At 36.1% G+C, this 10,999-nt stretch overlaps 1 protein-coding gene across 6 annotated transcripts in view; it reads right to left on the bottom strand.

Annotated features, from left to right (window-relative positions):
• Window positions 1–457: 457 nt before the first annotated feature.
• The window catches only part of SORBS2 (sorbin and SH3 domain containing 2), a 144,978-nt gene continuing 134,436 nt past the window's right edge, over window positions 458–10,999 (bottom strand). For 5 of the 6 annotated variants that reach the window (XM_059471437.1, XM_059471434.1, XM_059471435.1 and 2 more), the window contains 3 exons: window positions 6,151–6,200; window positions 3,290–3,396; window positions 458–2,494 (listed from right to left, as the gene is read on the bottom strand). In XM_059471437.1, coding sequence (XP_059327420.1) covers window positions 2,433–2,494; window positions 3,290–3,396; window positions 6,151–6,200 — 219 coding nt within the window. In that variant the 3' untranslated portion in view covers window positions 458–2,432. Of the gene's footprint in view, window positions 2,495–3,289; window positions 3,397–6,150; window positions 6,201–9,703; window positions 9,812–10,999 lie in introns of all 6 variants that reach the window. The other variant, XM_059471433.1, reaches the window with a different exon arrangement.

Here is a 10,999-nt window from a genome sequence, read left to right as displayed (position 1 = left end):
GTTGTTGCCAGGCAGAGATGTCCCAAGTGTAAAATCTTTCCCAAAAGCAGTGTTTTCCTCAATTTTCTTTCCTATGCTGTTATTTACCATGGGAGTTCTCGTTTTGCTTTTGTTGAAGGATTAGGATGTAAGAACTTCTGGCATGTATAAAGGGTTTATACATTGTGTTTCTCTGTGAAGGGTGGTTCTGGCAAGAGAAAAATCATCTCAAATTATGGACTTTCTATGCAGAAAGTCCATAATTCTGCTTTTGCATTCAGGTGTTTCAGGCATGACACAGAAGCTGGACCAAGCGAGAGCTGTGTGGGCAATGCTAGTGGCACATATATATAACTGCTGTAGGCTTGGTGGGGGTGTGGGGTGTGTGTGTAAGTACAAGGTGTACTGATATTTGCATATAAGCTTGAAGAGTTAAGCACTTTGCTACTTGTATTTGGAGAAATGATGGGGGAAACAGTTTTGTACTCCAAGCAAAATTTATTAGAAGTCTATTCAAGAAAAAAAACAAAAAACCACAGAGACCTTTTGCTTGTAGGAATTCAAAGTCAGTTACCTGAAACTCAGGTATGAAAAACCTGCATTTTTCTAAAATCAGATACAGAGTAGAAACAGTACTTTTTAAATATCACAGGCAACAGATATTTAAGTCCTCAATCATAAATGGCATCAAAGATAGTATTAATCTCACAGCAAAGCTGCATGCAGATCTAGTTTAAAATTGAAAGCCTTTGAAATATAAAGCTTTTGCCATGAAATCTGCAATAATAAAGGTATGCTGCACAAAGATGTTTCTTTACCTTTGCCTTAATGACCTTTCTCAGTAATAAAGACATATGTACATTTAGATTTGGCTGGTAAACCATATTTTAATTAATAAAATTTTGCATAAAAGGCTATCTTACAGAATTGCACTATCCAGATGTGCTTATGGTAAACAGAGAAAGAAAAGAAAAACGCATTGAAATGTTCTGTATGTGAAGAGGGCAAATAAGAAACTTAATTTTTTAAAAATCAACAACCAAATGGCTCTGTACAAAAAAGCAAAATTATGTACAAAATGCTACAGAGACTACATACATTTTGATAATTTTGATCCTTTACCCATGAAAAATGCAGCAGAAGCTTTTGCCATCTATAAGGTGCCAAAGAAACCAAATCCAAATTTTTATTTTCATAAAGCCATAGTCATTATCATCCTGTGCCTTAATTTCATTTGCTATTTATGCTTACCTTTGCTTATGGAAAATGTATGTTTTCAAACACTTGTTCATTCAGACAAAAAACCAAAACCCAACACCTCTAAAATATATTTGTTTTATTACTTGTGACTTCTTTTTTCTGTCTAAATTCCTAAAAAGAATGTGTAACTTGGGTTTCATTAACATACATACACATATATAGTGAAATAAATCAGTACATGATGCTTGTGAATATTTTTCAGGTGGCTATGTTAGGAAAGAAAAAAACCAAAATCCAACAACCCTTTGCACTAACACTGTTTACTTTCCTGCTTCTTTAATTTCCTGATAAGTAAAAACACTACCTCTTACACTTCATGTTGCTTACTATTACAACATTTTGATTACAACCATTTAATATCAGACATCAATAGCAGGTTATTATTGTCTATGCTTACAGCACTGTCTTGCTCTTCCTTAAATCCTCTTTCCCCAGTCTTTGTGCCTTTTGCACTTCTTACTTTTTAACAGAAAACACTACAGGTTCACTACAGTTTTCATTAGGGAAAAAAAGATAAAAGATGTAGCCAATACCATTGCACCCGTTCAGAACACTTGCAGTTCTTCCATTTTTACTTTGCTTGCTTGAGATTTTACAATCACTGTGCATTTGTTACAGCATACAAGTGCAGGCAAAAAGTCTATATTATAGTTTGTCATACATTGTAAACCAGTACAATAGGCAAACCCGTGACACAGCAATGTGGAAGCAACAAATGCTGCCAAGCTAATAAGACTGTGTAAAATCAATTTTTTAAAAAATAGTAAACAGCAACTTTCCTCTGTATTACATGCATGCTGAAAACATCCCACCAGACTTCATGGTAGTACCACAAATGTTCAAACCAAGATTAATTTTTTCCCCCCTTCCCCCCTACCCCCCCATGGCAACTCATTTATGTACCTGTCATCAGGTTTTTCCTACTGTGTTTCACACGAAAATACTTTAAATCAGGGAGTATTTAAATGTTGAAATGCTTCCTCTTGTCTCAGAAAAGCTTAGTTATTCACACTGTGGTCGTTGCTGTAATACTGCTGGGACGGTTTGGCGGGTGGGATGGGATGAGGGTGAACTAGATGGCCTCTAGTTGAGACTGCAAGCGAGAAAACAGAAGGCCAGCGTAGCATGTTTTCTAGCAGCTTTATGCAGATGTGTTGCAGAGATGCAGCATAAATAAGTAGGAAAAAAAAATTTCACAGCCTCTTGACATAGTTTCCAGGGAAAGTACCAAAGAATTTGGTTCTTCTTGAGGTTCCTGAAATTAGAAGCAATAGATGAAAGATGGGAATAACAACAGAAAATCACTATGTAAGCATGGCCTTAAAATTTTTTGTGTTTAATATTGCACAAGCAGAATGATCTAGAGTTCTTTATACTATATAATTTTAGTTGTGAGGTTTAACAAAGTGTAACACGGGAAGCAAAATGCAAATGAAGAAGCATATTTGACTAAATTGTTAGGCCTGATTAAAAGCTGTGCTAAAATTCTTGGTACATAGAAATAATTTAATTTCATCAACATAAAGTCTATTAAAATAATATGAATTTTTTAAGTATTAAGAACTTGTCAGTTGATTAAGTTAGCTGCTGTCTGCATGAGGGTTTATGAAATGATTAAGCCACCATATCTAGGCCTGGTCATGCAATGATCATTTGATCAGTAATACTTAGGTTTCACAAGTGGTCAATGCTGTGGATGTATTCTCACGAGAAGTTTTTAAGGTACCTGGCCTTTATAAAGAGAGAAGTAATACATGGTCCATTCTGTGTCACAAATGGCAACAATGCAAATTTGTTTAGAACTAGACTAACTATAAATAACAACAATCAGGAGTTGTGTGTCAATTTGGCATCTATAAATTTTAAAAGAAAAAAGTGCAAAATCACCTGCTCATTTCAGTGGATTTTGATTGGGATTTCTCCTGATAAAGCCAGGTTCAGATTTATTACACTAAATGCCAAAAATCAAGTTGTTTAAAAGACACTACATGAAGAGGGCAGCACAGGTCAGGGGGGGAAAAAAAAGAAGAGCAACCAAATCAAAACATACCCACAAACCATCCATCATCACATTTTTCCATCACATCAATGACATCTCCCTCTCTGAGCTCCAATTCATCTTCGTTCCTAGGGGTATAGTTATATAGAGCCTGAAACCTTAAATAGGACAAATGAGGCATTTTAAAAAGAAGTAAGAGTTTTTGCTCAGTAAGAGTTTTTGCTAAGTAAGCACTTTTGCTCAAGTAAAGGAGCTGGTTCAAACATTAAGAAGAAACACTTCTTGCAAAGAGAGGGGAAAAGGAATTTTTTTTGCCTAGTGGACTTGAGGGTTAGGAACTTATAGTAAATAAAACCTTCATTAGAAAGACAACTCATGAGACATTGAAGACTGGGTTTAAAGGCAAGTCTGATGGCTCCTCAACCAGTTGTTTCAAAAGCATTTTTAAAAAAATATTTTAGTGTTATTTTATAGCTCAGTAACCAAACAGAGGACATTTAAAGGAGAGTCTAGATGTGCTAGCCCTGTAGGCTGCCATGGTCAGCACTGTGGTTCTGCCTTTAAGCTCCAGAGAAGGCAGTAGCAGCACAAGTGAGGGTACCCAGCACAGCAGCTCTCACACAATGTCACTGGGGCTGGGGGAGCTCCCTGGGCCCTTCAGTGGCTACACAGATAAGCTATCTATGAGAGTGAGGGAGAGGCCTGGATCAAATCAGAGGACATAGGGATGGAAACTCAAACAATATTCAAACCCTGAGCTATGCTTCTACACCTGGCCAGGGCTGCAGATTGCAGGATGTAAGTGGATAAATGGCAAGAGGTGTGCAATTACTAAATACATTGTATTTCATTCCTTGCGAGCTTTAATTAACGTTTTTTGAATTGAAAGAATAAACTCTCAGTAGGGGGAACTGAAGGTTCTTGGGCTGACAGTCCACAGGAAGATTGCTGTAAAAGCCTGTGAATCCTGTATAGTCAGAATTGGCCTTTTTTCCTAAGCAACCGTGCCTTAGATATGACTGATGTTCTAAAAAGAAGCAGGGCACAACTGCAGAAATTGGGAAAGTGATATAGTTTTAATTTCAGATTACTGAAGCAAAACATAATTGTATCCATTCTTTTCTGTTAGAACAGTTCACAGAGTTTTAAACCTTAATACCATCATTACACTTTTCCCAGTACAAACAAGACAGCTTGCTCATTGATATGTTTATCATTCTGGCTAAGTTTTCATGGCTTAAATAAGATGTTTACTTCAGTAAAAAATTCCTGCTCCTGAAAGCCCAATTTGAAAATCCTGTATACAGACTGGTGCTAGGTTTAGTTTCATGATGTTTATCTTAAATAAATTACACTTATTTTTCACATTGCTGGTTCAGAGATTAGAAAAGAAGAAAATGTTCCAAGAAAAAAAAAGGAAAACCACCTTACTTTCTTGTCACTGGCAGTCATCTTCCCAAGCCCCAAAAGTCTCTTTTTATATTTTAATTACTCTAACAAAATGGAAAGAGACTGGTTGTTTAAGCAATTACCTTTGGTAATTTGTATTGCAGTAGTAAGAACAATCTGTGCAAAGAGCTAAGTGGCAATAATGTTTTCTGTTATGCTTATCATCATTCCAGGAAAGCAGAGCTGTGGTGATATTCCAAAAAATAATTAAATGCAGCTTCCAAAGGGAAAAGCTTTGCAGATGCAATGTGTCATGAATAGGATTCAAGCCAATTACTTACTCAAGTACAGTAACAAGAATTTACCAATGAGCTCTCTTTGTACTTTAGAAATTGAATCTTAGTAATTTCTAGATAATCCATCTTAAAAACTCCTTTGTAGTAATTTCATTCTCTCTATGCTAACCTAAGACTTTTGTAAGTATGAAAACTCTACTACCATCTACAATACTGATAGAAAGCATATTCAAGAGAATTTATATATAAATTTAAATATAAAATTAATATATTTATATTTTTAATTTTAGGAATCAATGAATTTAGTCATGAACTACTTATTGAAAAAAATGAATTAGAAAATTATTGCTTTCATAACTGAGTTAGGTGTTTCAGTATGCTTAACTATACCAACAGGAAGTTGTGGTTTTAGTGAGATTGAATATCCCAATCTCATTATGTATTTGTGGTATGTAGTAACTTTTGGCCCCTCTTTTTAATCTTTAAATGACTAAGGAAAACTTATAAATATTTTTAGACAATAAAGCTTAAGTACATTTTATGAAAAAATATCTAATGGAACATATACTGAAGTGCTCTGATGCTAAAGGAAGAATGGCTAGTGGTTTCAGTGATCACTGAAGTAGGACCTGAGTGCAAGGCTGGGGGGGTGGAAATCTCAAGACAATCTTGCATTTTAACTGTCAGTACTGAAATATCCCAAGCACTTAAAATAAGACTTGAGTTCTAGGTTCTTCTCCAGGTTTCAGAAAAGCTTTTCTTGTATCTCATATTTGAATTGCACTTGTAAATCACACCAAAAAGTGTGAGCCTGTGTTCCTGTGACCAACATTATCAAGTTACTTTTTTTCTCTCTATTCACATCCTGAACTGTTTCTGAATAATTGTATCAAGTCAGTAAAGCAGATCAGTTGAATCAATGTTGAATCTGTAATTGTCATTTTGCTGAGATGTAAAAGTGGAGAGAATAAAAAAAGTCAAAATCTCTTCTGTAAGTACAGAAAACAGAGAGCTGTTAAGTTGCCATGTCTGGCTGCACTGAATGTGAAATTAAACAAGGCTTTGCCCTCTGGGACCTTCCTGGCTATCTTCCTACATCATGCAGTTATCAATAAATCTGTGAAATCTCTTCATAATTGTACTTGGCAAGTAAAAAAATTATCTGATGACGTGCTGGCTGTTAGTTAAACGTTAGGTTTTGGTTTAGTAGACAAGAATTATACTTACGGTTCCCCCCCACCGTGTATATTTTCATGAGAAAGCACAGGGCGCTGTGGCTGAAATGAAATGGTTTGAAATGTAATAAAGATTTGCAGTTTAAGGTCCAAATAGTTGGATAGGGGTGTAACACATAGTTGCTCAAGAGTCCATGTTCTACCTTGTGTAAAACCATGGCCCATTATGCCCCCCTTCCAACTCACAAGAAATCCTTAAGAGACATGTCAAACAATTGAATCTTGGCACGTTTAAAGATCTGATTTTTGGAGGTCATAATAAAAACTAAACAAAACTGTGAACTTCATCAACAGTCCATTCTATTTATAGCATAGTACAAAGCTGGAATAGAACCCTGCTGCCTGTTCACTGTGAAACAGAAATAACATTAGAAAAAATCAGATGCAACTGATGAACATCATACATTTTTTGGATGAAATATATTTTAGATAAGCAGATAAAATCTCCTATACATAACGGCAGAATCTAGAATATTCACAGACAATCAACATACCAATTTACATTACACACACAGAGTACTAACTTGGCAGGCAAAACATGCTATGCTGTAACTAATTCTGTTTCATCTCAAGCCATGCAGGCTGTTGGGAGGCAAAGAACAGAAAACAATTTTGAAAGAATACATTTAATTGTGTGACTATAACAATTAACACTTCAACAGAAAAAAGTAGTCTGTATTTCCAGTGCAGAACTTTTGAAAGGAACTATGTTCCTTCTTAATGGAGCATTACTGAGCAATAATATTCAATACATCTGGATGCATGTAAATGAAAAATACTAACCTTCTACAGAAACCATATCCTGCTTAGAAAGTTATTGACTTATACTGATTAGAATCTGGCTGGGGCCAGAAAGTGCAGGAGCAGCTGCTTGGAAAAGCTCTTGATATGAGCAGGGATCGTATTCTCTGTTGACTGAGGATGCCCTCTGGTCACTCTGTAGAGACAAGTCTGGGAACCATATCTGTTTTGGGAATGTGGGTATCAAACACTGCTCACAGCACTTTCTTTCATGAATTGAGTAAACTGCAACCTGATCTTTAAGCCATGGAATTTGTCTTATTGCCCCATGGTTCTCTCTTGCTTTGACTATTTCAGTCACTCTTGAAGATGATAACAGTCTTCCAAGAGAGAAGGCAGCCGTAAACAATCCACAGGCTGATGGCAAAAATTGAACAGAAAAACACAGGATTTGGTTTGTTAGGTTTCTTTCCCCTCTTTTTCCTCTCAGCATCTCCAGATGGAATTAGTTAAATTTCTTTTCAGCAGTTTCTATGAATACATGCAGAAAATATTGTGAACAATCTGTACTTTACAGTCTGTAGAGTATAACTTTTAAAAGGTGCCTAAATTTGCAGGCAGATAGATTACAGATTTTTTTTTAAATTCATATTATTGAATGCTAGGTGGGAAACAGATTTTCAAAGTAAAAATAAAAATGTTTAAACTCTACTGTCTTCTCTCCCTCTTAACTCTGCCTCTGCCCATGTACAAGATGGATAATTTTTACTGAAGAATAAACAGTAAAGATTACAAATTAAACAGTTCTCAGTAAACCTCCTTCAATGGCTGGCTTGTCTAGCAAGCAGAGAATAGTCAAAATTCTTTGTATTTAGATTGGAATCTGCCCTGATTTGCTGCTAATCTTTCATCAGGTCTGTAACTGAGCTGAATGCCAAAGATAGAGATAAAAAGAACTCAGCCAAGGTTAAGGACTTCTCCTATAAACAATGGAAGTAAAAGTCCTAAACAATGCTACAAATGATTTAATGCTTTGAACATAATACCAAGCCAGGAAGAAACTGGGTAGGTTAGTATTATCATCTTTTTCTGCATAAGCTTCATAAAAGGTTCTATTGCTAATTAACCACTGTAGAAATAGATAAGAATCAAGGTGACTCATGATTTAACTCTAGGTTGTTGCTGCAGAGAAAACAGTCCTGTGACAAAATTACAATCTTGGAGAAATAGGGTGAAGTGATTGGTGGTATGTCTGAGCAGGGGGACCTTGGTGCTTGCTCTCTGTTTGGAGGCATTCCACAGTAATACCCCAGCTGACATCCAGAAGCTTTCTCCCTGTTTTCTTTCCCTAAGCTCTCATTCCCACATACAGCTGTATTGGCTAGACAAAGGACTGTTAACAAAGATTCCTCGTTTCCAACTGCAACTCAATTTACCAGACTGTCCTATTTGCTGGGAAATACTGCAGGACCTAATCCCAAAAACATTAAGGAGTGTGCAATCAAGTCAATGGTCCCAGCTGTAAGCCTGATTTTCATGCATGACTGACACTGCACTTACATATAAAAGTACTGTAGAGTCCTGAGTATACAAATTAGGTGCATGATATGTGCTCTTGTACTTTTGGAATTAAAGTAATAAACACTTCACATTGACCAATAGACTCCTCTTAATATACTGGTTACATTTCATTCATTTGGAGTAATGTGCAAAATTGAAATAGGGCCTAATCCCTTTTTTACAGCTCTCATTCCTAGTTGGCCTTTCTGTTAGATGGTATTTGATTGCTACCACAAGAATTCTGGCCTTCCTAGGATTGAACTGTCTTTCTTCATTAGTGAAGAAAACGCTGTCCCCTCAATACCTGGAAGCAAACAGAGGCCTGCCAAAAAGCTAAAACTTTGGAAGTTACACAAACCTGCCTATCTTAAACTAAGATTCAAATTTTAAAAAGGGAGACACCAGAAAGATGATCACCTAAAATCAGCAGCAACAGTATGGAAAATAATTAATCCCATTACCAGTTTTAAGACCTAAAGTTAAGAAACCAATGCAAAGGACAAATAAATCCTGAGCTGAAAGTGAAGCATAAACCACAAATTCTCATTCTCATATTGTTTAGGTTGAGGGTGAGTTTTTGTGCTTGACTTTTTGTGGGGTTTTTTTTCTCCTTTTTCATGATGTAGATTACCTTTTTGAGCAAAATCCATGCAAATTCGAAACAACTTGACTTTCTGGCTAGGTGAAAGAATTAGAATTATGTTACATTACAGATAAGAAGTGAAAGGTTAAAGAGTATTAAAATCTGGAATGCTTGGATAAAGAGGACAGTATTGAGTGAAAAAAAATGTAGCAGGAGCAAAACATGTTGAAAAGAAGGACGTGGATTCAAAACAAAAAATTCAGTCTGTATACATGCTAAAGCCTGTATATATGAAATGGAGAATAAATTTTTTTACTGTTAGAAGCTGTAATTCTAATAAATAAAAAATACTTTGAAAGAGAGGAGTAATTTTAATAGAACTAGACTAACTATAAATAACTAAATATAAACACCTTGTAGCACTGGAAATACCATGCAGTACTGCAGAGATGCAATACACCAGTGGATTTATATAAAAAGTTCAGGCACACACAGACCTGTTGCCTTTACTCAGTCATAGCACAGAAGCACAACAGGAAGAAAACACAGCATACTGATAGTATTGAGACACTTGGGTAAAAGCAAAATACTGAAAGACTAGACACTGAGCTCCTTGTCCATGGAAAAGCTGTTATTGCACACTGGGCATCCAGTACCATACCCTGTGTGAATAGCTGTGACCTCTGACAGGTGAGCTGCAGGATCTCTTAGTCATCACTGGGCTACGAGGAGGTTTACCCATAACAAATAGCTCCCTCTTTAAATTAGCCTAGAAGAACCACAAAAACTTTGTCAAGCCAGAGTTTAAGAATGAAGCACCATGGGATTTTTGTTGCTTCATTCCTACATGCAAGTCAGACATGCTTTTCCTGATAACAAAAAGCAATTGTTACAGGTAGGAGGAGTACTGTTAGTACACAGTATTTTCATTGCTACCACTGTATCTTTTTTTCCCAAAGGTTTCCTGCTCTGGTACACGCCCTTACACGTTACAATTGTAAGATGAATCATGTATAGCATATGCAATTGGAACAGTTATTGCATGTGTAGCCCCTGAAGTAGCTCAGATAATAACACAGAAAAGCTCAATAGCATAGAGCAGAAATGCTACCTTAGAAATACCAATGGTGGATGTAATTCCTTGCTGTTAAACAGAACACACCCCATGGATTTGCATTTAGAAAGCAAGTAAATACTTGGTGGAAAGTACTTCATGAAAGTATCCTCATTTTGTTAGCATCACTACAAATCAGCTTCATGTTTGTCAGAATTCAGTTATTAAAGGAGTGTGTGTGCAGCCCATGTGAAATCTCATGGGCAGGAGTGAGCTGGGGGGAATGTGAGGAGAGCAGAGTGATATATTGGAAACCTTTTCTTAGGTATTTCTCACTGTCAGTAGAATGTGACTAAACAAAAAAACCCATCCCCCTCTTAGGAGAGGAGTGAATAAAAAGAGCAAAAAAAGATACCAAGAGAGGCCAAGGAGGCAGAAAAATGTCAGCATTTCTCCTTATGATGTGTCTTCAGACTTCTTTTTTTGGAGCACACATCCCTCCCACCAACAAAATGCAAAGTGCTCCTTGTATTCCATTTAGTTTTAAGCCACATAGCAAATATATATATATGTGTGTGTGTGTGTGTGGGTGTACATATATATTTTAAAATTAACAAAAGTTACTGAAGTTTGCAAATACTGTTTCTAGAACATATATTCTTTCTATTTATTTTCAGCTTGGATTAAAACACTTTGCTCAAATAAGGGCAAGGAATATACAGGTCACCTAAAAAGAATTTCAGTGTAGATGAGGAATGTTCTTAATTTTTCTGGTTAGGCTAAGCAAAAGCACCAAAAGCACTCTACCAACTGCTACATTATTAAAAGCTGCAGACACAAGTGCAGCATTCTATTTTACTCTTCTTTGAGGTGGAACAAACCTAAGCTCATGACAGATTCATG

Source organism: Ammospiza nelsoni, chromosome 4 (assembly GCF_027579445.1).
Source record: "Ammospiza nelsoni isolate bAmmNel1 chromosome 4, bAmmNel1.pri, whole genome shotgun sequence".
NCBI lineage: Eukaryota > Metazoa > Chordata > Aves > Passeriformes > Passerellidae > Ammospiza > Ammospiza nelsoni.
Note: the sequence above shows the minus strand (reverse complement) of the source record. Positions and strands in the feature narration are given on the sequence as shown.